Here is a 26,630-nt window from a genome sequence, read left to right as displayed (position 1 = left end):
TAAATTCATTGGATTAGTTACATCTGAGGCTTTTGAGTTAAGATATCCCATTTTTCCTAAAGCAAACCCACCAAAATACCTGTTGACAACCAAACTGCTTTCATTAAACAAAATAATGAAGGCTTCCAGAACTTTCCTGAACTAGTATTATTACTTTTAATTAACTTTTTTTTTCTTTTGACTGTAGAATCCAGAAACATGCAAAAAAATTTGTTTGAATTATACCTTCATAGCTAGTGATAGTCTGAGTATTAATAGAGATCTCCCATCCTTTCTGCATTAATGTGAGGCAAGTTGCAATTCTGGCTTAGTTTAGCATAAATTAAATGTGGTTTATGACTACAGATCTTAGCTTTGTATAGCACAGATGCAAGCAGTCTATGAATATTGTGACAGTGATTAATGTCCTGCTGCTCAGTAACCTCCTTTTACCACAAAGCATTGTTTGGTTTGTATGTTTATATTGTCACACAAGGCTAAAACACAAGTCTTTGAAACCTCTTCTCTGACTTTGCTTTACATGAGAAGTACAACTGTAGAGCCCATATCTTCACAGTCTCAGTGACAGGGATAGTAGAAAGGTATTACTGACATGATGCACGATGAAATGCAGGTTTTTTTCCTTTTTTTTTTTTTTTCTTCTAAATTAACATTTAATCCCACTTGGAAAAGGCATTGCTTTCCATGCAGCCTGCTGAGCATCATTTTATAATGAGGTTTTGTCACAGCGGGTATTACTATAATAGGCTATAAGACCTTTCCCCTACTCCCCCCACAACTGTTAGAGTCACTGGCCTATATTTTATGAAGTGTCTGGGGACCGTGAATAGCCTCAGTTTTGGGGGGTCCTGTCTGAAGCCCCTTGACTTGATTTTCCAGAATACCAATTCTTTTGGCTTATCTAATAAAGACTTTCCTGTTAAAGTCGCTAAGAAATTAAGAAATAAAAAAATCAATGTCTCTTTTTCCCTTCCTCTCCCACTTTAATTTGTTTTTTATTCCTGATGTTCCTACTGATAAGAATGCTCCTTTGTTGATAGGATCTCTTCTCTCTCTTCCTTCAAGGCAAGATCCTTTCTCATCTGATTAGCAGGAAGTACCTCAGGTCAAGTAGTGGGTTTGGGTGTAGTAATTTGGGACTCAAATCCAAAGACAGTTCATGTGTAAATTAGGTAAATTAATCTATGCCTGTCTGAGCATCCCATCTGTAAAACAATAATAGTCCTGCTTAGCTACAGAAGGTTATTGTGAGAATGAATTAATTGAATATATGTGAAGATCTACGTCACTATGAGCATCCATGAAGTCTGGTCCTTCAAATGCTACAAGATTTTCTAGCATTTCCTTCCCAGCATAAACAGAAACTCTTTTCTCTCTGATTTGTTTTCCTTCTACTTGTAGGACACAGTAGAGGGATTATGGTTAAGAGTAGTCTGGGATGGTTGGTGGAGGAGATAAGGAGAGAACTAGATTGGAGGCTTCTCAGTTTTATTTTATTACCTAAAACTGTGAGAACTTGTCACCAATAGCACATGTCCATAGCAGATTCCTGCACAGACACACAGCCTTTTTCTGTCCCTGGTTCTCTAGTTGCGCACTGGAGAGAGAAGCATCAGATATGTGATCTTTGCTTTTGAATATTCAGGATGGGGTTTTAAACGATGATTTAGAAAAAGTTCCCTTTAAGACTTTAAAACTGTGGTACCACTTGTTAATTGATATTCTATATTGATGTTCCAGGTGGGTAAATTGAGAGAGAAAATCCAAGAGGTTAAGCAAGAAAGGGAGCAGGAGCAGCACAAGCACACTGCTTATGTTTCTGAACTGAAAGCCAAGCTCCACGAGGAGAAAATGAAGGAACTTCAGAGTGTCAGAGAGCTACTGATCCGGCAGCATGAGCAGGAGGTAGCGAGAATGGTGAAAATAAAAGATGGAGAAATCCAGCGTTTGCAGTCAACAGTCAATGTCCTGCGGGACGGGGCGGCTGACAAAGTGAAGACGGCGCTGCTGGGCGAAGCGAAGGAGGAGGCTCGCAAGGCATTCGACAGTGAACGGATGAAGTTGCAACAGGAGATCTTGGAGCTGAAATCTGGCAAAAAGCAGCTTGAAGAAGCTTTGAACAACATTATGCAGGCAGATAAAATGAAGGCTGCTGACCTGCGCACGGCTTATCAGTCCCATCAGGATGAGATTAATAGAATAAAGCGGGAATGTGAGAGAGAGATCCGCAGACTGGTAAGTTCATTAAGTAATGTGTGCTTATTTCAATTTCTAGCAGGTATTAGTGTATTGCTGTATGTGCCCATAAATATCAAACTGTTCTTTTGCACTGACGCCTCTCATCGGTGCAGGTTGCTGCAGTAGGCGACTATTTGCACTTCCTCCTCCTTACAGCGTAGATGAACCTTGGCTCCATGTTAACCCAACCAAATCCAAAGCTTTATGTCCCACCAAATAGAATGTGAATGAACCAAGACTTTCCAGGGTGAATTTTCTCCACAGATCAAAGAAACAGACTTTCTCATTTGCTCAATGGTATTTCCTTACGAATTCCTGTTGATGAAAACAGTCAGGCATTGCTCATTTGGCAATGCAAGAACACCTTTGTGAGATGGAAAAATTAACTTTTCAGAGAGATTTTATATTTATATTGGAGGAGCCAATTGTGCTCAAACAAGACAATGTCTATGCTTTTTCCACATCATTATCTAGGTCATCTGATTTTGAACACTGTTGCCGTTTTTTCTTTTTTTCAAATTTTTGTGCTTTTTTCTATTACAGCAGCAAAGTTAAGGCCTAGGACTGCAGGCTTTTTTCACGCTTCACAAACCCTAGGACTTCAGCACAGATGGCAAACTGTGCTGTCAGTATAAAATTGAAAACCAGGCAATATTTCCCAACAGCGGGTGCCCCAAATATTTCAAATTATGCAGCTTTGTAAAATGTAAAGAATCTAAGATGGGCTGTTCACAGTAATACGTTTAGAGAGTTCATCATCAAATGACACTTCTGTTTGATACTGTGATATTTTATATGGATATGTATATATCTGATTTTTAATCTGTCTAAACTAGCAGTATCATAGCTATGCAAATAAAATCTGAAATTATATTAAGCTTAATATTTATCCCATATCAAGAAGAACAGACTTCAAATGGAATGAAACATCAGTTTTCTTAAGAAAAATATTTTATCAGTTTGTGTTTATACTTGTAGGTCTTCTTATTTCTTGTATTCCTTTGGAAAAAATGATGGTGATGGCAAGCTGCAGATGTGTAATATCTGTTTAATGGTGGTGATCTTCTGTCTGAGACAATGGCAGTTTTTAATGCAGTTAGTTAATATTTATGCTTTAAATAAACTGGAATTGATCAAGCCTCAGGGATATAATTGCCTTGATTAAACACCACTGCAAAGACTGATGACATGAGATTTCTGTAAGCATAGTTTCTTAAATATTTTCTTCCATATTATAAATGTAGAATTTTAAAATCCTGACTATAAAGTACAGTTAATTTTTAAAAGTGTTAAAGAGGAGAGAAGGTTGCTATGTTGTGGCTTGTATTTTACTAGAGAATAGTTTCTAACTACATTTAACCTTCTCAAACCTAAGAAATGGTGAGGTGAGGCACCCTAAATTGCTCCAGTAAACACACCTGTGTCACGTCTTTGGTATTGTAAAGGAACCACTTTTCTCTTTCAAGAGTGGATGCTTTCAGCCTGCTGTGATACAAAGAATTCAGTAAGAATTATAATTGGAGCCTTACTGGGCTTTCATTACTCCATACATCTTAAAAGGTGACTGTATTTGAAGAATGTGCAGATAGCTTCTGTTTCCCGTACCCAGCCCCAGAGGAAGACTGGGGACAGTCTCGTGGGCTTTCACTGGAAGTGTTCCTGCCTTCCCCCTCAGAAAAAGTACACAGGAAAAATATCAGGAGCCTTGTGTTACCTTTGCAGCATCGCGACTTCTTTCAGATAAAGAATTTTGGTTTTTTCCATTAAATTGTATGGGTCGTTTTTGAGAGAGAGGTGTTACTTTTTAGGAATTCATAGCAATTTAGGCAGCTGTTATTGCATAGGGCACTCTTTAAATCTGGGGCAAGGTAAAAAATACTGCAGAGTTCCTAGATGCTGCTCTGGGAGTCTAAGTGGGATTATGGAATCAAATCATCAGGATATTTTCCTCTCTCCTCCCCATTTTAATTAGTGCAAGGGATGCTTGCCTTCAATTTCAGATTAACTGTATCAGCTGTGGATTTGGGGTTCTTGGTTGGTTTGGTTCCTACCCTCGTGGGATGAAATAGCAAGGATGTGGCAGGTAGTATTATTAATATTAGCACAGTTCTTTAGCCAAGCTTCAATTCATGCACTTTTTTGTATGTCTGTCTGTGTTTTATGGCATTATTAAGAAATCACATCTTTGGTATAAATGGGCTGGCCATGCTGTAATTCAAATTCAGATAGAGTAATTCAGGCTGCAGTGTCTGATTGTCTTGTCAGACTTGGCTCATTTATTTTGCATCTTAGACCGCAGGTTGATTGCAGATTAAAAAAAAATCAACATTTTTACCATTAATTATAATACCCATCACTAATTTGAGTAAAATCTTGCATTTTTTGTCTTGCTGTCAAGAAAAGAGTAGTAAGAAAGGAAAAAAGCAAAATCCATTATCCATGAATATATGGATACATTTACATTGTGTGCATAAACAGCCATGGTTATATTGTACGAATGTCAGTATTTAAAAAAATGTGATTAATCAATTTTCAGATTGCCTTAAGAGTTTTGAGATGAGCCATAAAAAATACCCAGTAAGCCTCAACACAAACAAAATTGTATAGGGAAGTTCCTAGTGCCTAGTAAGAGAAAGTAAAATAGCTATTTGGCAAAAAAATATAACAGACTTTTTCTCTGTGCGGAATGAAATTATGTAGGAATTTGTCCGTTCCTGTAATGAGCTATAATATTACAGTATTAGAAATGTTTTCATTAATGTAAGGGATGCCTGTGAACATGGATTCTCCCCCTCGCCCCCGCCCCCCCCCCCCCAAAAAAATCTTGCTGTATATATGCATCAGCACAATGTGTGTGTTCACAACAGGGAAATGGAAGGTAAGAATAGCTAGTAACAAACTGGAGAGACAAATTAAGCAGATGCTTTAAAAGTAAAGAGACAACTTTGAGAATATGATAAGAAAGCAAGAACAGCTACTATGTAGTTTTATTCAGACAATGTTTTCTGACTAGTTGAGTATTAACAGTTGTATTGTTCTACCAATGTAGTATGAAAACTATGCTGATAGAGATGCAGATACTTGCAAACAGAAATCACATAACCCCCCCCAAAAACAGAAAAAAAAAAAAAAAAAAAAAAGGAAATAGCAAATTGAAAAATAATTTGCATGAATAATCTGCCTGAAGAAGAAATGTTAAAGGCTGTTTTTATGGATCACTTTTTTTTCAAAAAATGAATGTAGAAAATCATAATTATACTTTTTTTTGTTCATGGAGCTTCAGTATAAACAGCTCTGAAGCATACAGTCAGCTGAGGGCTGCATAGGCGAACATGTCCATACCTAAATAACTCTATCAACAGACTTTTAATGGCATTCTTGGAAGCCGTATGGCTCATTTCCTTCTGAGGTCTGAGCTGGTACAAGTTAAATTTTATACACATCTGATTAATGGTGAAGAGAATTTGAGTTTATTAAGTTGTGTTTATGAAGTAGCTTAAAGACCAGAATTGTACTACAAGGACATTTAATGTTTAAATCTAAATATAAAATAGCACGCAAAATAAAAGTATATTTCAGCCAGTTTTTCTTTGAACTCAAGCTTGACATTTAACTGATTTATTTGGTTTTAAAATCAAGTTTAAAGTTAGCTTTCAGTGGTAAGTAAAATTTCTCTCATTTGCTTCAAATTGCTGAAGTAGCATGTTCAAATTATTGGTGAGTTTTGGCAACAGACCAACCTTATTCTATTATCAGCACAGCTGTGAAGGAGAACATAAATACTGAGTAGATCATATTATTTAGAGGTTACATTCATACAGGGACTACATGGACACTTTTGAAGTAGGCACTTACTTTGCAAGGCACATTTCTCTAAGTACTCTCTTTGCACAGATAAGAACAATGGACACTTTATGGTGCTTGCCGTGGAAAATACGTGCACAATACAGTCATTAAAAGTATATTGAATTATCTCATCACTGATTTACTTATTTACGGTATTGAATGAGAAGGAAGCTCAATGTTTGTTTTGTCAGACACTGTTAATATAAACATAATGTTTACACTTTGGAATAAACAGATGACACTTGCATCTTGCATTTTGTGGTGTAGGCTTTTAGTAAATATTATTTCCTCTATTGGAAATGTCTTTAACATCAGACTTTTCACCTGTTTTACAGATACATACCATTTGAATGTGTTAAACTCTTTTCATATATGGCCTTCCTAAATATTCCTAGAGAGCCTGAATTGAAATGAATACAAAGATATTTCATGTGAATGTAAAATAGTCCCAGTTGTCTTAATCACAAAATCAATGTAAAAGATTCCACTGATCTTATTAGGTGCATGATCAGATTCATGTTTAAGAGGGCACACAGTACACTAGATGAATTAAATTTGCTTGTTTCAATTGTATTTTCAAATAACCTCAAAAAAAATGTCTAAAGAGTAATGTGACATTACTACAGCTCTATTGCAAGGAAAAAATCCTTTTGCTGTTAACAAAATCAAAGTAAAACAAATTGTTTTCAGGGTTGATTTTCAGAAGTTCCTGATCAGCCATGATTTATGAAGAGAGATGCACTATGCAAGTGTCCTTAGTCTCCTTAGTCCAAATTATCTAGATGCATAAATTAAAAATCTCTTTCAGACTGGAACCCTTCTTCTCTTTGGTGTTTGCCATATATAATGCAGTATCTGGAAGAATATAATTCAAAGTAATGGATTAAGCAGCTTTTAAAGGCAAAAATCAAGGCAGTTTCACAGAAACTTCTATTCAACAGAAAAACCCTCTTATGGAATAAGTTTATGTACCGTTTATATAGTATTTTTTTAATATTATTATTGTTGTTTTAGTTTTGTGTTTGTGTGTAACATGTCATAATTTAAGCAAAGGCTTCTGAAAGACTGAAGATGACATCTTTTCAGAATTAAGAACTACATTATTCGAGTTGAGGACAGACTCAAATTTTGTAGCATCATGGAATCATAGAATGGTTTGGGTTGGAAGAGACCTTAAAGATCATCTAGTTCCAATCCCCCTGCCATGGGCAGGGACACCTTCCACTAAACCAGGTTGCTCAGAGCTCCATCCAACCTGGCCTTGAACACTTCCAGGGATGAGAACTCAAGTTCTTCATAAGCTAGTGTTTTCTAGGCTTCTGCAGCTCTTACTGTGTTTTTCTGCCTATGAGTCCTTAATGTAACACTTAGCATTGGCATTCTATACATGGAGTATCATACAATCATGGAAAGGTAAGGTAAGGGTCCTCTTGAGATTGTCTGGTCCAATGTCCCGATTGAAGTAGGGCTGCCTGGAAAGCTGGATCAGGTTGCTCTGGGCCTCCTCCACTCAAATTTGAAAAATCTCTGAAGGTGGAGATCCACAATCTCTGTGACAATCTGCCTCAGTGCTTACTGCATCTCTGAGAAACATCTGCCTTGTTCACCCCTGTATCCCCCTTTAGATAGCTGAGGAGGTACCTGCAATTGTAATCCATCCCATGGTCTACTCTGTCCGGCTGAGCAAGCCCAGCTCCTCATCAATTCCTTCAGTTCCATGTGCTGCAGCCCCATTGTGGTCTTCCTGGACTTCGTACAGTTTTATGGTACTTGTGCCCGTTTGTCAATACCTGGTTTCATGCTGGGGAGCCCAAAAGTGGCTTCACTGCTCCTGGTGTGGTTTCACAAGTACTTAATAAAAGGTGAAATCACTTCCCTATCCTTCTGGCTACTCTCCTCCTGATTTGGCCCACTATCAAGTTAACTTCAATCATTGCAAGCTCCCGTCACTGACCCATATCCAGCTTGTCCTCCAGGACACCGAAGTCATTTTCTTTCTTTTTTCTTTATTTTTCTTCCTTTCTGTTGCAGAACTGTCCATTTCAATTTGCATCCAGTCTTTTCAGTTGCAGGACTTTAAAGTCTCTCAGGGGCAGGATGTTATATCTGTTTTGGGCAAACTTTATGAGGCTTTTTTGGCTCATTTCTCCAACATGTCAGGGTCCCTCTGTATGGTGTTCCCGTTCTCTAGTGCAGTAACAGCTTCCAAAAATTTGGCATCATCCACAAATTTGAGGATGGTGCATTCCTTTTTTTAATCCAGGCAGTTGATGACATTTTAAAGTATGTTATTCCCTTCAGTTTTTAAGGGATAAAATTTAGAGGACCCTATCATTTAGATGACCTTTTACCTTGCAAGATATTCAGCAATTATTTTTCAGTAAAAAATGAAAAATAGTAGCAACAGAAATTTAGCACTCTGCCAAACCCCAAAATTACATCCTTTGCAGTGTTGGCTTCTATTTTCCAATAATTCACATTTTCCTGCATTCCCATTACTAGGATTTTGCCCTTTTAATGCAGTGAAATTAATATCTTTTGGTTACGTTCGGTAGTGGGGGCAATGCAGAGACCTTTGTCTCTCTGAGAAAGTTCTGGTGCAGAGGGATAGTTGGCTGTTTGGCAGGGGCACTCCATGACCCTCTGCTGCCCTGAGAAGGACGGGGCCTGGCTTTTTTCACTTTGTGCAGTGACATGAGTTTCGATCCCTAAGCGAAATCTTAAATTTTGAGACTGGAAAGCTGTGTTTTGAATCATCCCAGTGTGTGCAGCCATGCCTGGTTGGGTAGAGCCTGCCATCGCATGCTTCTGATCAGCTGCTTAAACCCACCTGTGTTTCACACACAGCTGCTGATATCAAATTGTAGGCTGCTGCTCTGGATTCTCCATCTGTTTGAGATGTGTGTTTCAGCTACATTCCAAGGCTGAGCTGATCTTCTGTAAAAACCCTTCCACCACCTCCAGCATTTTAGGACTGCAAATAATACTTTACTTTTGGTCCCCTGAAGATTTATGCTTGTCCTCTCAGGAACTAACAGGGCAGCATTCCACCCGGGCCTTTTTTTGTTTGTTTTTTTTTTCTTTTTTTTTCTCAATCAGGCAGATTTAATAAAACCCTTTTATAGTGCAGGCTCAGCATTTTGTGTTTATTCTTAGTATTTTCTAAGGACTCTCTTATGGCAGGTAGGTCACAAATCTGACTTTTATATCTCCTTACAAATTATGGAACAGTATTAGAAACCCACAGAAGTTACGTATGGTGTGGAAACTGGCCAAAAATCTCCTTAAATTTGTATTAATTAGTCCTCCTATGTTTTCCATCTTTTTGACCATGAGTTCATTAGAACTCTGTAAATGAACACTTGTAACGGGTATCAGGAGAGATGCAGTAGTAGAGGTTGTAGCCAGCTACAATAATGCAAAGTCCTTTTGGTAATGATGTAAGAAACCTCCAATTAGTAAGTTCTGGAATTGTCTGCCCATATGGTGTTTCTTGTATAATTTCTCAGAACTTTTAATATATGCCTTACTTATGAGATTTACAGACTTGAAAAAATATGTGGAAAAGCTACTGAAAGAAAATATTGACTGTTGGTTTAGAACAATTACACATGAAATTAATAAGTCTCGTGTCTGTGATCCTTCTCCACTGGATGGCTGGCAGCTTTTCTCCTTCCTCTAAGGCTCCCAGATAAGCAGCAAACATTTATTTAAATAGGTGGCCATGTAGGTGGGCTTTTAGCTTGGGATATTGTCGTTAAGCCTTAGTGTTCCTTTATAAAGGTAAAAGGTGTTAATTCCGTTTATTTCTGTCTTTTACCTGTTTATTTGAGTAGCATCTCTTTTTTTTTTTTTTTTTTTTTCCCTAGTAACTAACAATCCTTCTATCAAGATACTGCTATTTTCAGTGTCAAATATTTAGTATAAAGATTAATTCAATTTCTTCTGGAGAAGAGCACTGTAGAATTTTTTTTTGGCAGTTGGCTAGGAGATAACTTTGATAAGGATGGGTAAAGAGGAAGGTCTTACACTTGGCAATGCAGCAGCTGGCTTTTTCCACTTTGAAAACTGAGTATGTCACTGCCTTGATAGATCTAGCATTTAATTCCCTGGGAATTTCTCTTTCAACTTTGTGAGAGGCTAAAGTTCCCCCCAAGGTCTCTGAGTTTATTTCACTGTAGCTATTGAAGTGTGGGATAATTAGCAGGGGGTACTTTTTCCAATAGCTGACTTGGTTCTCTTTTGTATTTGATAAATACTATTAAAATATCTCTTTCTGCTAATTTCTATTAGATATTAGAAGGCAGTTAGGCACTAGCTTTTTAGGAATCTCTGTAACTTTGACACAGGCTATAAATACTAGCTCTTCACTGATGTAATGCAGCTAATAGCTGTGTTCAGCACCTAATGTCTGACAGCACAAACCCCATTAATTAAGAAATGATACTTTAGAAAGCTGTAATTTTAACCAAGAGCTTCAGAGTTACTTCTGCTATTCAAGGTGATTTCTCAGTAATTTCCCTCTGCAGCTGCTTGTGGATGTTCTTATTTTCTTTAAAATCTTCTTTGAGGGTATTTCTGCTACTTTTGTTCTCAAAGCATGTAATTGAAAATGTGTTCTAACCTCATGTTGCTCCACTGCCTTCTTATCACAGATTTTTTGCACTGAATTGTACCACGCCTAATTGCATAAAGAAAAATGTGGGTATTCTAAATGCTTTTAAATATATGCAAAACAGAATGTAAGAGTCCATGAGACCCTGATTATTGTGTAGCTGCAAAAAGTGGGCAAATTAGTTAGAACAAACTTGAAACCAAAGCAACCAGTTGGAAGGAATTTCTGGAATAATTTAAAATAATAACTGCGAGCCCAATGCATGGATTGGGATCTCACTGTGCTAAGTGTGTTGGAAGAAAAGGTGGTCTCTACTCCTTGTATCTTAGTGAGAGGTCCCAAGCGAATAGTAGTACTGAGGAGGAATACATGAAAGCAGTGGTAGGAGATTAATGCCGTCAGATTTCAGTTGCCATATGTTGCTTGTCCCAGCTACATTGTGCCACAGGTGCAGAAACCTGTGGCAGGTCCTGCACCACTTTCCCTGGACCATGAGGAGTTGAGGAGCACAATGGAAAGGCGTCTGCTTGCTCAGAATCGGGTCATGAATCACCAGGTGAGGACTTGTCTGTCCAGGTTTATTAGCTCAGTGCTGGCCTTGACCTACCTGCACCGCTCCCAGTAGAGAAATCCCAGCATTTCTATAATGTGCTTCTTATGTCTTAGGTTCTCAGGGATCTCTGAGCTTGGGTATCCTGTTCGATGACCAGACAATAGATTGTGATCTAAGCAGTGCAACTACTGTTAAGTATTTACAGTTTTTTCATCATTTCCTTTTCTGTTTTAGAGGTGTCATGGAAAGGGAGAAATATAAGAGGAATTTGAGGAAGGTCAGTTAGGTAACTAAACGGATGTTTGTGGAATGTCCCTTCAAGTAGGAGCAATGGCATGGGAGAAAACAAGAAAATGCATGACTGCCTATGTGACAAACTGATACTGGGGAGGGGACATGGCACCCTAATATTAGATAAAAGATGAATGGACTCCAATTAGGCTGTGGACAACTTTGTCAGTGAAAGTGATTTTTATTGTTGTTGTTTAATGTAGTGAAAAGAAAAACATCTTAGAGAATCCAGAGATGAGAGTTTTCTGACTGAAAAGAGCATAATTAACAGCAGCATTCACATTGGATGGTGAGCAGGCAGGACTGCATTTCAGGTCAGTAAGGAGGGTGTTGCAATGACTAAAGCATGGTATAGGGACTCAGGTAAAAGTCTACCTATGTGTATGGATTTCAGAGCTGATAGGCAAAGAAGAGTCTTTAAACGTGATCAAATTGCACCTGGAGAGAACAGGATTAAAGATAACTATTTTATGTATTTAAGTGATGAGTAGTTTGGGAATGGCTCCCTGGTAATGTAGAACAGACATTAAAAATCATGAAAAAGAAAGGAATGCTATGCATGGTAAAAGTAACAAATTCTGGATCCTGTCTGGTGAATGAATATTGTAGTAACAGAATACAGGGTTAAACCTTTAAACTTGAAAGGTCATGAGAGGAGCACTAATTTTTACTTCAGTTAATTCCATGAAAGCCAAGGATGCTCAGCTTGCCTACAGTAGTCATAAATGCCAATTGGATAATATCTCAAAATATGAGTGTATATATAATATGTGTTATGTACATACATATGTACACTGTGTGTGGTTGTGTATGTACATATGTACACATATACATATCATAGAGAGAGGGAGCAAAACCTTTATGAGAAAATCAAATTTACAAAGGGGGAAAAGTTGACAAGCTTTTAAGAATATAGCTGCTTAATCTGTTGAAGGGCTTCTGTACCTGAAACCTTGTTTCTTTCCATCTCTGTCACTTGGTCTAATAAAAAACATTCCTTCTCTTTTAGACCATGTGGATTCCTAAACAATCTTGGCTATGACAGCGCTGCTTCCACAACATGTATTTGATCAAAATAGCAAGCGTCAGGGAACACAGTTAATCCATTTTGATTTTCATTTACCTAATGGAAGATACTCCTCACTAAAGTGAAGACTGTAATACATGGTCTAATTACATAAAGCTGTTTTCCTTTATGCTGCCAAAGTTTATTTTTCTTTGTGTAAGGCAAGAATACAAGAAAAAAGTAGTTCTCCAGTGGTACAGAACTGACATGGAGACTTAGCGTGAGCTTTTACAACTACTTGAAAATATAAGACTAAGCTAAACTAAAGTCTTCTGGGAGTGATTGACCTTTCTTCTCTGTCAGCTTATGTTCAGTTTAAACCTAGACCATATCTCTCCTTTTCCTAGTCTTGCACCTCTTCTTTCTTTGCCTGCTTGCCCCTTGACCTGCCGTCTCTCCCATGTGGAACTGAGGGATGTTGTATCCCTGTAAAATATTTCTCTTCCTCTTTCCCCCGTCTTGCCCTCCCACCCAGCATAATTTGTACTCTCTGTTAAGAAAGCAGACATGGAAGATGAACAAGTTTGCTCTGTAGCTTGCAGGGTCAAGCATTGGGGGAAATTTAAGAAAATTGAGGCATTGACTGGGTTGATGCAGTTACATTAGAGAAATCAAAGGTGTAGCTGTCACCTTGAGGAAATTGAGGTGAATTGTCTCATGCCACAGGCTAGTTTGTGCTTTTAACAAAGTAAGTGCTATTGCAGTACTATGCGCATTTGTGTACGTGTGCGTGCATGTTTACATGAGGAAGAGATTTTCTAGTGCGTGCCAGTAATAAGTACAAAATAAAAAAGATGTGTAGTCATTGCTATGCTTATGTTCAATTATTATCAATGTTTCAAAGATTTTTCTGTTTGACTGAAAAATGAGGTGTTTCTTATTTCTGAAAGTTTCACCGCATGTAGATTTTATGGTAGAAAAAAAACCTCCAACAGTAGCAGGAAGAGCAGAGGGGAATTCTGCCTTCTTTCCTGCCTTCCCCTAACCCCCACTCCAAAGCCATGCTCTTTCATGGCATTTCTTTGTCACAAGTCTGAGCTTATGTGCTTTGATCAATGGAAGTTTGTGTAAAGGGTGACATGGGTGTGATTTCACTGGTCACACCTGTTTTAAACAATCTGTTCTGCAGTAGTTCAGCAAGTAGCAGTCCATAGCAAGATAGTTGCTTTCTTTTTTCTTCCAACTTAAACCCCTATATCATTCCATTTACCCTTTAAGTTGGGAGAGTATCAAGAGTATGAAATGCGCTACTTATTGGGTGACTAAAATCAAAGCTGCCTGTGTAACCTTGGTTCTTCCTTGTTAAATATGTGTCTCGCATGGCCAAATCTCTATCTCAATTACTTAGATGTTCAGTGTGAACACCTGTGTAATTGAAAGCGAAACTCTCTGCAGTATTTAGTTACATGACATGTTTTCCTCCCAAGAGGTCCCTATAGATCAGTGTTCGTGACAGATAGCATTCAGTGAATGAGGCAGCTGCTTAATTTTTGTCATTGCTGTTCACTGCACAGTTCCTCTGAAACCCTGCATGTTGCAGATTCTTCCACTAATAAAAACTGTGTTATTTTCCTGCAAGTCTTTTTTGGCATACTTGAAAGTCTCACAAATCTGAATTAATGTAGTGGGAAGAATTACACCTATTTACTGGACTAGGAATTGGGACCCAGCAACCTTCCCAAATCAGGAAAGAAACTTCTGTCAGAACCAATCTTCTTCAGTACCAGTTCGGACTTAAAAGTAGTCTAGACCGGTTTATTCACTTCAAATCTGAAGCTTTTTGTTGCCAATTGTGACTTGACTTGGTTCAGCCAGGCCATCTCCTGCCACTCAGATTCTGTACACAAACTAATTTCACGTGCTTTGCAGACGGTGAAAACAGTAGGGCAATAATCCTGAAGAAGCAAACTGTATCAAATCATGTAATCTGATTGTGTTAATCCTGAACATCACTCAGAGTTTAAGTTACTTCTTAATATTGATGCTGTGAGGGACAAATCCTATGAGAGCTGCAGTAGATCTCTAGCACTGTGCTTTGTTTTGTATCAAGGTGTGTGAACAATGCAGTTCAGTAACCATAGATGCTGCTTAAGAACTGGTTTTTTGTATCCCTTATTCTAATGCTCTGTGTGCACATGCTTTTTTCCTTCTAAACAAAGACTAGTCCTGATTTGAATCTTATAATAAGGGCACATAAAATACATAACTATGCTTAAGATTTTAAGTTTAAATGTGTGTGCGTGTATATGCTACTAATTTTTAAAGGCCTGTGTAGAGATTTACCACATGTGATTTTCACTAATAAAGTGGCAGTCAACATGGGGCAAATGTGTATGGCTCAAGCTTTAAAACAAAGCCCAGGTGAGTTTTAAAAGGTGTGTTTTTCTTATCTTCTACTGGCCCTTTCTTCCCTGAAACATAGTGAAGAGAGATTTTTCTTCTGCTTATAGAAGTGTGTATACTCAGATGAAGTGGATGATTTCAGTGGCTATGTATTCTGTTTTGGTGTATGTTTGCATCTATTTTTGTTTGTCTCTTGAGTTGAGACTGCACTGAGTAATCTCACGATCAAGTGAAGGCTGAATATTTTTTAAGGGGAGGGGAAAAGGCTGCAGAGGAGGATAGATCTTCTTTTTAGCCACCACAGTTTGGGTACTGGTATAATTCTGAGAGAAACAGAACTTTGTTTTTGCAAGTTTTGGATATGCATGCAGTGAACACTTGGAGATGTTAGAGAAACCTCCTGCTTTATTTCTTTCCAGATGGATGAGATAAAAGGCAAAGACAGAGTGATTCTGGCTCTGGAGAAAGACCTTGGTGTCCAGGCAGGCCATACACAGAAACTGCTCCTTCAGAAAGAGGCTTTGGATGAACAGCTTGTCCAAGTGAAGGAGGCAGAGCGATACCACAGCAGTCCTAAGAGAGAGCTTCCTGCGGGAGTGGGGGACATCACCGAACTGATGGGAAGCCCGGTAAGAAAATCGTGTTTTCTTCAATGTTCAACATGGTAACTGCTGCCTGGGTATTCACATTGTTTTTGTGGTTTCTTTTAAAATACTGGAAGGACTAATCTGTGCTAAATGGCCCTGCATTGCACTGTGCTGTTTCAGTGGTGACTTAGAAAGTCCTTGGATCTCCTGAATTTCAAAGAATGTTGAAAAATATCTTGATATAGAACTTTTAGAATTTACATTGTGAGCTTCAGCTGTGAACCCCATTATTTTCTTAGCTATTTCTTTCATAACTTTAGGAATTATTTTAAGCAATGGCAAATACATACTATACTTTTCAAAAACTGCCATGTGATTTTAATCTGTCCTATGCACTAGATTTATTTTACTTTTAGCTGGTAGTCAGAAATCTGGTCAGAACTAACCAATAATAAGTGAAACAATATTTATGTAGCTGGGAGTTTTTTAATTGCTAAACCTTTACATTCCTTTCACAGGTAGACACTTTTCAGGTAATATATCATGTACGATTTTCACAGGATGTTATTGTTTATTGTTTCAGTTAATTAGAATAAGTTTGAGACATCGATCTAAAGCCTCTATTTTCAATTTACACAATCCACTTGCTAAACCATTATATTAAATTTATGGATAATACAATATTTTTAAAGTTAATTTTATGTATCTATATGTTTTGATGTAAAGGAGCAGCATTTGGATGAACGAGATGTGCGGAGATTTCAGTTAAAAATTGCTGAACTGAATGCTGTAATAAGGAAGCTGGAAGACAGAAATACCCTCCTAGCAGATGAAAGAAATGAACTGGTAAATTAATTGGTAATAACACAGATGGTGGCTGGGAGGGCTTCTTTATGGTAAAAGATTTAATGCTAGAAAGTCAGTGTTATAAATAATTTACAAATTAGTCCTGGTTGGCCTCAATGAATTATATCTAAATATAACAGAGATTTCCATAGAAATCCACTTTGTGACCATAGAAGACATGTGTGGAGTCTCTTGTTCCAGAAAAATAAATCCTTATAGATTTATTTGGGGGTCATTGTGATCAAATTGACCGGTAGCTTGCCTATGGCACTGTGTAATGATGTTGTGTGAAATATGCATAAACTGTGCACTTAAATTACTGTATTAATCTTTTTGAAACTTGACTTTTTTTTTCATGACATGTTTATGCTAAAGTTAAAAAAGCTTTCTTGTGCTGGAGATGAAAAATCTGCCATTTCTCCAGGGAAATCTCTTAAGTAGGTGAAATTATCCTAGGAGAGTGATAGTAACTTACAAAAGAAATGGTATGACAAGAATTTTAAGAATGAATTTTGTTACCCTGCATCACTATTTGATTGCTTTTACTGAGATTAATGCTAAAACTCGCATTGACTGCAATGGGAGGTGAGTTTTAACAATAAAAATTTTTTGTTACATGTCCTCTTATAATGGCCTATTTCTAGTAGCAGAAGAGAATATATATTTTTTAATTCTAATCAGATGGAAATTGTCCCTGGTAGAACCCATGTATCTGATTCTAAAATAGTTCTATTTTGTATGGGGAGGGCATTCTTTCCATGTGTCAGTCCTATAGATGAGTGAAGCACTGACATCTTCCTCCTTGCTTTGTCAGAATTAGCTCTTCATGTTGAGATATGAAGGATTTGCTTTATGATAAAAGGACTTAATTTAGTTATGACATCTCATTGATTATCAGAAGAGCTAATTTTTGAAATTTTCTTGTCCAATATCTTGGCTGAATCTAGATTAGTGAAGGCAATTGAACAATGCTGGACTAAAATTAGATGAATTGATAACACAATAGTGTGTTTTTTCTTAGAACTTTTTACATAGCTGTATAGCTTAACCTGCCCTTTCACATGACAAAATTGATTACTCATTAAAAATTCAAGTTTCTTGAGGGAAGAAGAACATGTTTTTTAGCCTGGGTGTGGTTCTCCGTTTTTCCTACTTTGCCTAGGAACTGTTTATTTTGTTTGTTTTCCCCTCCCTCCCCACTGTAACTGCTACAGTTGTTTTATCTGCTCTATACTCTCAAGAACATCTTGCCTTTTTTGAAGATTACGTTATATAAAGACGAGATAATTCAGCCTCCTAATCCTGTGGACATAACTCATTCAAAACATCCCTGAAGAGTGTTGAACAGCTATCTTTCAGTGTCCCTTTAGATGGAGGGCATGTATGACTCAGTCAAGTGCTCTTCTTGATGTTCAACCTAGAGGCATAAGAAATATATTTTGGAAAAGATATGGAGAAGGTTTTGTCATATTGTGAGACAATATTACATAAAATCAGCAATATCAGTAAGCTTGTGTGATTAAGCACTGTGAAAAACAATTTTCTTCTGAAAATGAAACAGAAAACCAAATAGTCAGTGAAATTATCTCAGGAGAAAGATTATATTTTTCTCATTTCCAGTTAAAACTCAGTAAATTGAAAAATCTTATGATTGGAAAAAATAGATTTTTTTACAAACAAAACAGTTCAAGGATTAATGAAATAAGAAGAGTGAAATATTGAATATGCATAAATGCAAGAAAGGGCAATAATTTGCTTTTCACATAATTGTCTAACATCATAAAACCACAGGAACAAAATTGAGCAGCTTGAAAATGTCAGCAGAATGCTGAGATTGAATCTGTGCCCCCTGGCTGACTTTCTCATTGCTCTAATTACACATTAGGCATAGGCTTTTTAAAGTAGAGCAGGAAGAGTTTACTCCTACTAAGGGATAGTGAAAATGACTACTCAAGAAGCTTATATACAATGAAATTAGTTTATCAATAAATCACTTTTATGGATCATCGAGTTTTCCAAGAGCAAAATCCAGTGAGCAGATCTAGTGCTTTTGTAGACTGTACGAAAATGCTCTGGGTTATTTGTTTGGATTCCTGTAGTTCTTAGTTCAGCTGTAATCTCTGTCAGATGCCACTTAACAAAAGAACTAAATTTTCTGAATGAAGGAAGAAGGCAAGTGAAAAAAACATTTATTTCTTCTTTTCTACAACTACGAGCTAAAGCACAGCTAACTTTGTTCCTTTGCTGTTTGCAGCTGAAACGTTCTCGGGAGACAGAAAGTCAGCTGAAACCTTTGGTAGAAAAAAATAAGAGGATGAGCAAAAAAAATGATGATATGTTGCAATGTATCCAGAGAATGGAAGAGAAAATAAAAAATCTATCAAGGGAAAATGTAGAATTGGTAAGTAATCATCTCTGAGATGATGTTATAAGGACACGTACATAGTTACTTTTGACGTGGAAGTGCTTGTGAGGATTTTACTCTAATATAGACATTTCAGAGTTCGAAATGCAGCCAATGCAAATGAACCTTCATGCTCTAAATTCAGAGTGGCATGTGCTTTATGTTGTATCAGTTCACACTGATTACAGGAAAGAATCACAGATTGATAAAGTGTGTTTGGAGGTTATAAAAATTTATGACTAAATTCAACTTTAATAAATGCTGGTTTTATGATTAAAAGTCAGAATTGAATTTGAGTGCTTGTGCCAAAGGCCCTGCTATATCATATCATTGAGTGCACGTCTGCTAATTTTGTCCCAGACTGAGTTATTTGACCATGTTTTAAAATATCTTATATGAAGTGTTAACACTTAGGCATACAGAGTGTGTAATACTTTTTTTGTTGGAAGAGGCTGTATGTTGTAGTGGAGTATGCACTGATGAGTCCAAAGAATTCTTGATTACTACATCACACATGAGAATTTTCCTACTCTTCCAGCAAGACACTTTAAAATGTTCTCTATATTTAGTTGTTGTGTTTTGGGTTTTTTTAAATTTTATTTTTATTTTTGTAGAAAGAAAAGTTATCTGCACAACCAGCACTGAAGAGGCACACATCTTTGAATGATCTCAGCACCACACGGGAGGAACAAGAAATTGAATTCCTTAGACTTCAAGTCAAGGAACAGCAGCATGTTATAGATGATCTCACAGTGGTAATGCTTATCACTGGTATACACACGTGCATGCACACACATCTATAGGCAAGCTAAAGATTTGAGAGCAATATTTTGACTCCAGTTGTAGTGATGCAGAAATAGTTCTTTGGCATTGAAAGGTTCTTGTTGTTTCTCAAGTAGTGAACAAATTTCTTTGGAATGTGTGTGAATCTCTGTATTAGAAAATAGTTACCTATTATGAGCTGCTTGTGAAAAGAAGTGCATCTGTCCATCCACCTTACTTAGAAAATTGTCTGTCAACAACTTAGGAACTTGGCAGAGAGGACACATTTCAAAACTTAATGACTGAAACATGTTGGATGTAGATCCTGGTGCAAACCAAACCACTCTCCTGATCTAGAAATTCTCCTGAGAGAAAGGAAAATGCAGGATGGTGTTCATTTCACCTAACTGAGCATCTCTGAGCTGACCACACTAGCTGTCTTTATTACAGATGGGGAGAAATATGCATGATTCATCCAAACACAGGTAGTGGCATAGTTTAAGATTAGACTTGCACAGCTGCTGCCCTCTGACTGTGAAGACCACTCAAGATGATGCTCATAGATGTTTGCACTGTTTGATCAGGACTTCTTTGAGTTGTGTTAGAGTTGTCTAGTGCAATTTAGCGCAATGTATGATATACCCTTCTGGTGCTGGCAGAAATGATATATCATCTCTGAGAGACCCCTGCCCTTCTGGAGCAGCATCTGAAACTCAGGCAGACTATTCTAGAGTATCTCAAATGTCACTGCTGACTGATGTTTTCAAAAAAAAAAAAATTAAACAATTGGATACAACACTGAAAATAAAAATAGAAGATCTAAAAAGATAAAAGGACAAGATGTGTTATTGCTCTGTCTGGAACATTGTCTCTGTTCTTGGCAATTCCTCTGAGATCTTGACCCATGATTTCTGACTGTAATCAGTGCCAAAGATTGATATCTGCATACATTCTCCAGTGTTACAAGCAGTAGGATGTTACCCAGGCACTATGATGTAGAGTCTGATTCATAGAGCAGTGCTGCTTTACCTTACAAATACAACTGTACAGGAAGGGACTATGACATGATATTCTCAGTATATGACAGATACAACCTCATTTATATTTCAATGTACAGTGGGTATGAAAGGACTCTCTTTTTACTGTCTCAGCCAGTAATCTGAGGAAATATATTGTACCCTGACTTTGGTCAACTAGTATTAACTTGTGTTTAGTGTGAAAGTAAAATAAATAAATATTTGTAATATGGTTAAATTTTGGCTTTGTTTCCTATTTATGGATACTTTTTCACTCACAGAAATAAGTTAAACTGTTAACTAGGGTACTGCTTTTGTTAACAGTACAAACTAATCGATGCATCGCCTTTGATATGGATGCAGTGGAGCTCTGCACTTCCCATTGTGCTTTTCAGCTACCTTTTTTGGCTTAAGCCAGACCTCTGCAGAATACAAATGTGTCATAATTATCAAGAATGACCCACATGTCACATACCTGATTAATATAAAGTCATCAACTTACTTCCAGCTGAGACCAATATGATATAAAGAAATAAGAATGATGTTTTTAGGCAATAGGGTTGTCTGAACTGATTAATATTGTCATTTGAAGCTGTATAAAGCTGAGTTCTCCCACAACAGTGGTTTTCTGGTCAGTTCTTAAAAATAAAGCTGTCAAGATACACTCAGATGATTGCAAAAGGTGCTAGTGATTCGGCAAATGGTGGTTTTTAATTGGCATTATTATTGTTCTGGTAGCTTGATGTGTTATTGAGACAGTAAATTAACCAGTCTTCTTACAAACAAGAGTAGAAACAGGAAGGAGTGGAGAATTTTGGACACGTTTGGTCATTCTTCACTGAAGTGAAATTCCAGCTGTTTGGACACCTGCTTGGGATGCAGGAGACCCAGGTTAATGCAGGGACTATGCCTTAACCAGGTACCTGAGGATGGAGCATTTATCACCAACACTGTCTAAAAGTCAACTTTGTGGTTTCAACTTTAGATTACTATATTATTCTGCAGCTTCAAATACCTTCTCCATTCTACCTTGGCATGCATTACCTTTCTGTATTTTGAAAACCACATATCTGAGAGGTGCTATATAAGTAGGTGTATTTTTCTGAATTATTTTGTATTTTCCAAAATTTTGTTCCTGGAACTATGTGCTAATGAAGAGGAATATTTTTACTGTGATTTCTACTGGGAGCTTCCTATCTGTCCAGTTTCTGAATTGAATATAAAGCAAATAACTCCGGATGGAATAATACCATGCAGTGAGCAATAACTGCTAGAGAAGTGCTTGGGACTCCTACCATTCTTTTAAAAATAGAGGTGCTGCCAACAAAGATGCAGAGCTAAGGAAATAATCAAATAATCAGGAAAAAGGCAAGGAGACAGATCACCTGCCTGCTGTGTCGTTCATTGGTTTCTTTTTTTGGTTTGTTTGTTTGTTTGTTTTCCTTGTTCCTTTACATTTTTTACCTTGTGTTCCTCATTTTCTCCTTTGGAAATCAAGGCAGTATTCTCAGGCTTAAATGTTCGTATCCCCCAATTTTTTTTTTTTTTTTTTTTTCCTCCCAGTTATAACCTTTACCTGTTATGGTATAGTTAATCATGATCTTATTCCAAAGCCATAGTAGAAAAAAGGCACCAACTAAGTCGACACAGACTGAGAGTGTCTTTGGATTTGAGACTTTTGCCCTACAAGGATAAGTCACGTGCAACACTATGTTCGCAAATGCATGCTTGTGTATTAGAGTGTGCCTGATATAATGACTTGTAATTACTAAGACCGGACACATTTTTGGCTACTGACCTTCTTCTTTAGGGTGGTTGAACATTGGAGGGAGCTTCTTGGTAAAAGAGTCAAAAGAACTGTAAGAAATCAGTGCCCAGTATTTAATAAAGCCTTTTCCAGCCAGCTTACCATCAAGAGAGTGAAGTATATGGCAGAAGGTTTGTTTGCTAACTGGTTAAAGCTGCAGTACAGCGTGGCGTTATATCAACATGGCCTTATCCAACAGGATAAAGGCATTGTCTTTGTGTTAGCTTTACCATAGGCTTTAGGAAAATTTTAATGATATTTCTTTGAGTTAGGCATATCTAAATATGTTTTAAAAGAAACCCATACCAAAATATTTCTTTCCTTCTAGGAAAGGGAACGGTTATTGCGATCTAAAAAACAGAAGAGGAAAAGTCTGAAGCCTCCAAAGGTGAGCAAACCTTTGGTTTTCCATGCATTTCTTATGTTGTGAATACTTGATTTAAATACTGCCTGAAATTGAAGGTCTACTTAAATTAATAGTAAAATTTCATATAATTCTCCTGTTTTCTTTGGTGAGCACTTAATATTTTGTTCTTAGGATAATTCAGAGGCTTCAGGTTTTGTACTGCATGCGAGGGTTTTTGTTTTGGGTTTTGCTCAAAATAAACAATATACACTTTTAGTCATTGTGGCCTACATATTCAAGTGGCTTGAGGCCTAAATGCTGTAATGACTTGAAACAACTAACACTTCAAAGGACAAATACTCAGTCCTTTTTAAAGAAAATACACCCTTTAAACTGCTTGTATCAAGTTGCTACTTAATCACAATTGAAAACTTGAACTCATGCTAGTGATCTTATTGAAATGATATTTCTGTATGTGATATATTAACAGTAAGACAGCTCTATTCTTCTCTAGTAACTATTTTTCTCTAGAATGCAAAGTAAAAGAGAAAAATTTATATTGTAGAAATGGAAAAGTTTTGCTTCAGAGTGTACCTTCAATACTTACTTACTAATTAATTAATTAGTTACTTTTTCTGAATAATGGTTTTTCTTGAACATTAGTGGCCTGGAGTGCGTGAGGGGAGGGGAATGGGCTAAGAGGGGAAAAAACGGAGGTGAAGAATGGAGAGATGATTATCATCTATATGGTAGCTTGAGATACATTCTGTCTTAAATGGGTTTTTGTTGTCACTGTGTTCTGCATAGTGTAATCCTGGTGACCTCCAGGTGGTGCTTTTTTATTGCTCTGCTTTCTGTAATACCTGTATTCTGGAAAATTTGTCCTTTGTGATTCTCTGTTTCAGTGATAATTTTTCAAATTATGCTTCTAATAATGATATGTCTTTTATATATGAAGAAAGTAAAAATCAGAAGTAACAATAAATCTTGCATATATTTTTATTGTTCGTAATGGAAGGCTGATAGAGACAAAATATATTTAGAGTAAACCTGAACCATTCTTTCTAGGTGTAGTATACATGGAAGTTTGTGTGTTGAGAGTGAGTTTAAAAACAGGACATACAATTAAATATATATATAATTAATATTGCTTTTTTTATAGTAGTCTGTAATTATTTGCCCTTATCTGATTTTAAATTAATTGTATAAGATCTTTTGCTAAATTGTAAAGTTCCTAATGAAACAAAACTAGCTCATTTAATGTTTTAGGAGTTGATAACTAGTGATGCTAATTTCTATAGGTCAGAAACTTCTGTAATTATTCATTTACATCTTAAAAATATTTGGTGTTAATAGAACTACAGCTGACCTAGACTCTGTACTCTTTCCTTTTACCTATTTTTCTCTTGAGCAAACTGCTTCTTAGGTGGTATCTTCTTCTTCTTTCCCTTATTGATGAAAGCAAGAGTTGAGCAACATGGGGGTTGGAGAAAATGCTCATGACACCCTTAAAAAATTGGTGGTAGTGCCTGTTTCTCTCCATGACTATAAAAGAAGATGAGTTGCTTTATATATAGACATGTACAGTCTAAGTGTATCTCTTTCTATAATCTATGCAAGTTTTTTATGTCATACAGATGATAACATATATACAATAGTAAACAAAATTATGGGTGTCTCTCTCCTAATCAGCTGTGCTGAAGGAGAAACTACTGAAGTAAATATTTGAATATTTGGCTTGGTTTTTGTTTTTTTTTTTCCCCCCCAGTTAGATGTGTCTGTTATTTCTGGAGCTCTGTAGGTGCACTAGGTTACTGTTGCTAGTGTTGCTTTGACTGAGCACTCTTTTAATTACCAAGGGGCACAGAAGGTCCATAGAACAGCACTGGCAACCAGCTCAGGTTCCCCAAGGAAAGGAGGAGCACACTGGGATGGGCTTTATAACCTCTATGGTTGCAAGGTGTTTACAGGAGTAATATAGAGAGACTGTATGGCTGGGCAGTGTAGGATAGTTTTCTCTGAGGTGAAGCAGCCTAAGCTGACAGAGGGTTTTGGTTTTTTCTTCTATGTTAACATGCCACTAGATTTGCTAAGAAAAAGATGTACCCAAGATGAATATTCTTTTGCTGCTTAAGGCATGCTTTTTTCCAGGTGTGGTGGTGTGTTTGTTTATTTTTTTTTCCAGTTTTGGCAGTGAAATAACCAAGAAACTCCAGAAACAGTATTTTTTGTGTTTTGTTTATTTTTCACACGTCGAATACAGTTACAGTGATTCCATGATTGATGGAGTCTTGTATTTGAAAATACGACATAATTGCTTGGTCTGGAAACTGCTGGACTCTATGGTTTTGTTTCCGTATTTTAGCTTCAATAAATAAACAAACTGTGTTCGTGATAGTGGAAAGCCTGCACACTGGTGTGATGGAGTTCATATTTCTTGTTTTATACTTTTCTTTTTTTATCTGCCTCTGTGCTTTGGTGTGCCTGTATTTTTCTGGCTGCCAAGAAATGACATATAAGCATGAAGGTAAGAAGTTACTGATTAGCTCATCTGATTGCATTACAAGGAAATTAATCTTCAATCATTTTTACCATGTTAGATTAAGTACTTGAAAATGAGATATTTAAATGTAAAGTGAAACTACTCTCACAACAGAGAAATCAGATTATTTACAAGTAATTGTATCTAAACCAAACCGTTAAAAATATGAGTGTATAATGAAATTTGCATATAATATAGTCTGTGTCGCTATTGATTTACAATATTCTAAACTTCCATGTTTATTGAGCACCATACTTCAGTAGAAACATTAATACTTGAGTTATAAAGCCCTAACGCATAATTTTACTTCAAAATTATGTGAAAACATTGATATAAATCCACATGAAAAATACTTGCCATTAAATGCATGGCAGTAGTCAGTGGAAATTAGAATTTAAATCAGAATTTTTCAGCAATTTAAATGCCTATTCTCAGTTATGAAGTTATGATTTAGAAGTAACACATGTACAAATCAATAGAAAAGAATCTTTGTTAGTTGAGAATGTTCTCATTTTTAAGAAAAGTTTGAATGAAACTTGAATGAAAATAGTGTATAGTTATGAAAATCCAGTGAGTATTGTACGTGTTTGTATATACTTTTCAAAACCCATTATGATTCAGCTTTTGAGCTATATATGGCATCTTCCTTGGACTTGGTATATGTATCTATGCCTTATTATTTATTACAATGTTTATCAACAAGCTTTGTATGAATCAAATTATTTTTTCTCTCTACAGCTGTTCCCTTACCATTTAATTTGTTTTGGTTTTGCTGTGAATCACTTCTCGTAGCTAGTTGCTTCAGATACCAGGTGATCGATAATAAAACCAGCTATTCTGTAATTATGTCATGAAGCAATTCATGCATGTGCAATTAATATACAATGGTTAAATACCTTATCTCTATTTGTATGGAAAATATCTGCTCCACAAAATGATAAATGTACAACTTCTCTGAAGAAGGAGTTATTAAAAACAAACAAGTGCTTCCCTCCTAAATCCAAATATTAAATGCAGTCTGTATAGCATTTAACTGCTTTTTACTTTTAACTCTCCTTAAGTGTTAGGGTTTTTTAGCATGATAGGAAATATTAATTTTCATCATAATTCCCTCCCATCTAGTGACTTATATGCAAATTATTTTCCCCTACTTTTGCTACTAGTGAAATGTTTAAATGCAAGTATCTTTCGCCAAAATAATGGCATTGCTTTAAGTCTCTTCTCAAACCTATATACATTTAAGTAAAATCAAACCCACTGTTGTTCTACTATTGTTTTTCACTCCATGAAACTGTGTGTGTGTGGGTGCATGCAGACTCAAAGGAAGATACATACTTAACCTAAGTTATTTACAAAAGTGACTGTATA

General features: G+C 36.6%; 1 protein-coding gene across 1 annotated transcript in view; it reads left to right on the top strand.

Moving 5' to 3' along the window:
• JAKMIP1 (janus kinase and microtubule interacting protein 1) overlaps positions 1 to 26,630 on the top strand; it is a 91,118-nt gene that overhangs the window by 19,048 nt on the left and 45,440 nt on the right. The window contains exons 3-8 of the mRNA XM_065633200.1: positions 1,741 to 2,235; positions 15,372 to 15,581; positions 16,266 to 16,385; positions 18,640 to 18,786; positions 19,404 to 19,544; positions 22,703 to 22,762. Of these exons, the coding sequence (XP_065489272.1) occupies positions 1,741 to 2,235; positions 15,372 to 15,581; positions 16,266 to 16,385; positions 18,640 to 18,786; positions 19,404 to 19,544; positions 22,703 to 22,762 (1,173 nt within the window). The remainder of the gene's footprint in view (positions 1 to 1,740; positions 2,236 to 15,371; positions 15,582 to 16,265; positions 16,386 to 18,639; positions 18,787 to 19,403; positions 19,545 to 22,702; positions 22,763 to 26,630) is intronic.

The sequence above is a fragment of the Caloenas nicobarica genome, chromosome 4, assembly GCF_036013445.1.
Source record: "Caloenas nicobarica isolate bCalNic1 chromosome 4, bCalNic1.hap1, whole genome shotgun sequence".
In the NCBI taxonomy this organism is placed as follows: domain Eukaryota; kingdom Metazoa; phylum Chordata; class Aves; order Columbiformes; family Columbidae; genus Caloenas; species Caloenas nicobarica.
The sequence above is the reverse complement of the archived record's forward strand: the minus strand, read 5'-3'. Positions and strand labels throughout refer to the sequence as shown.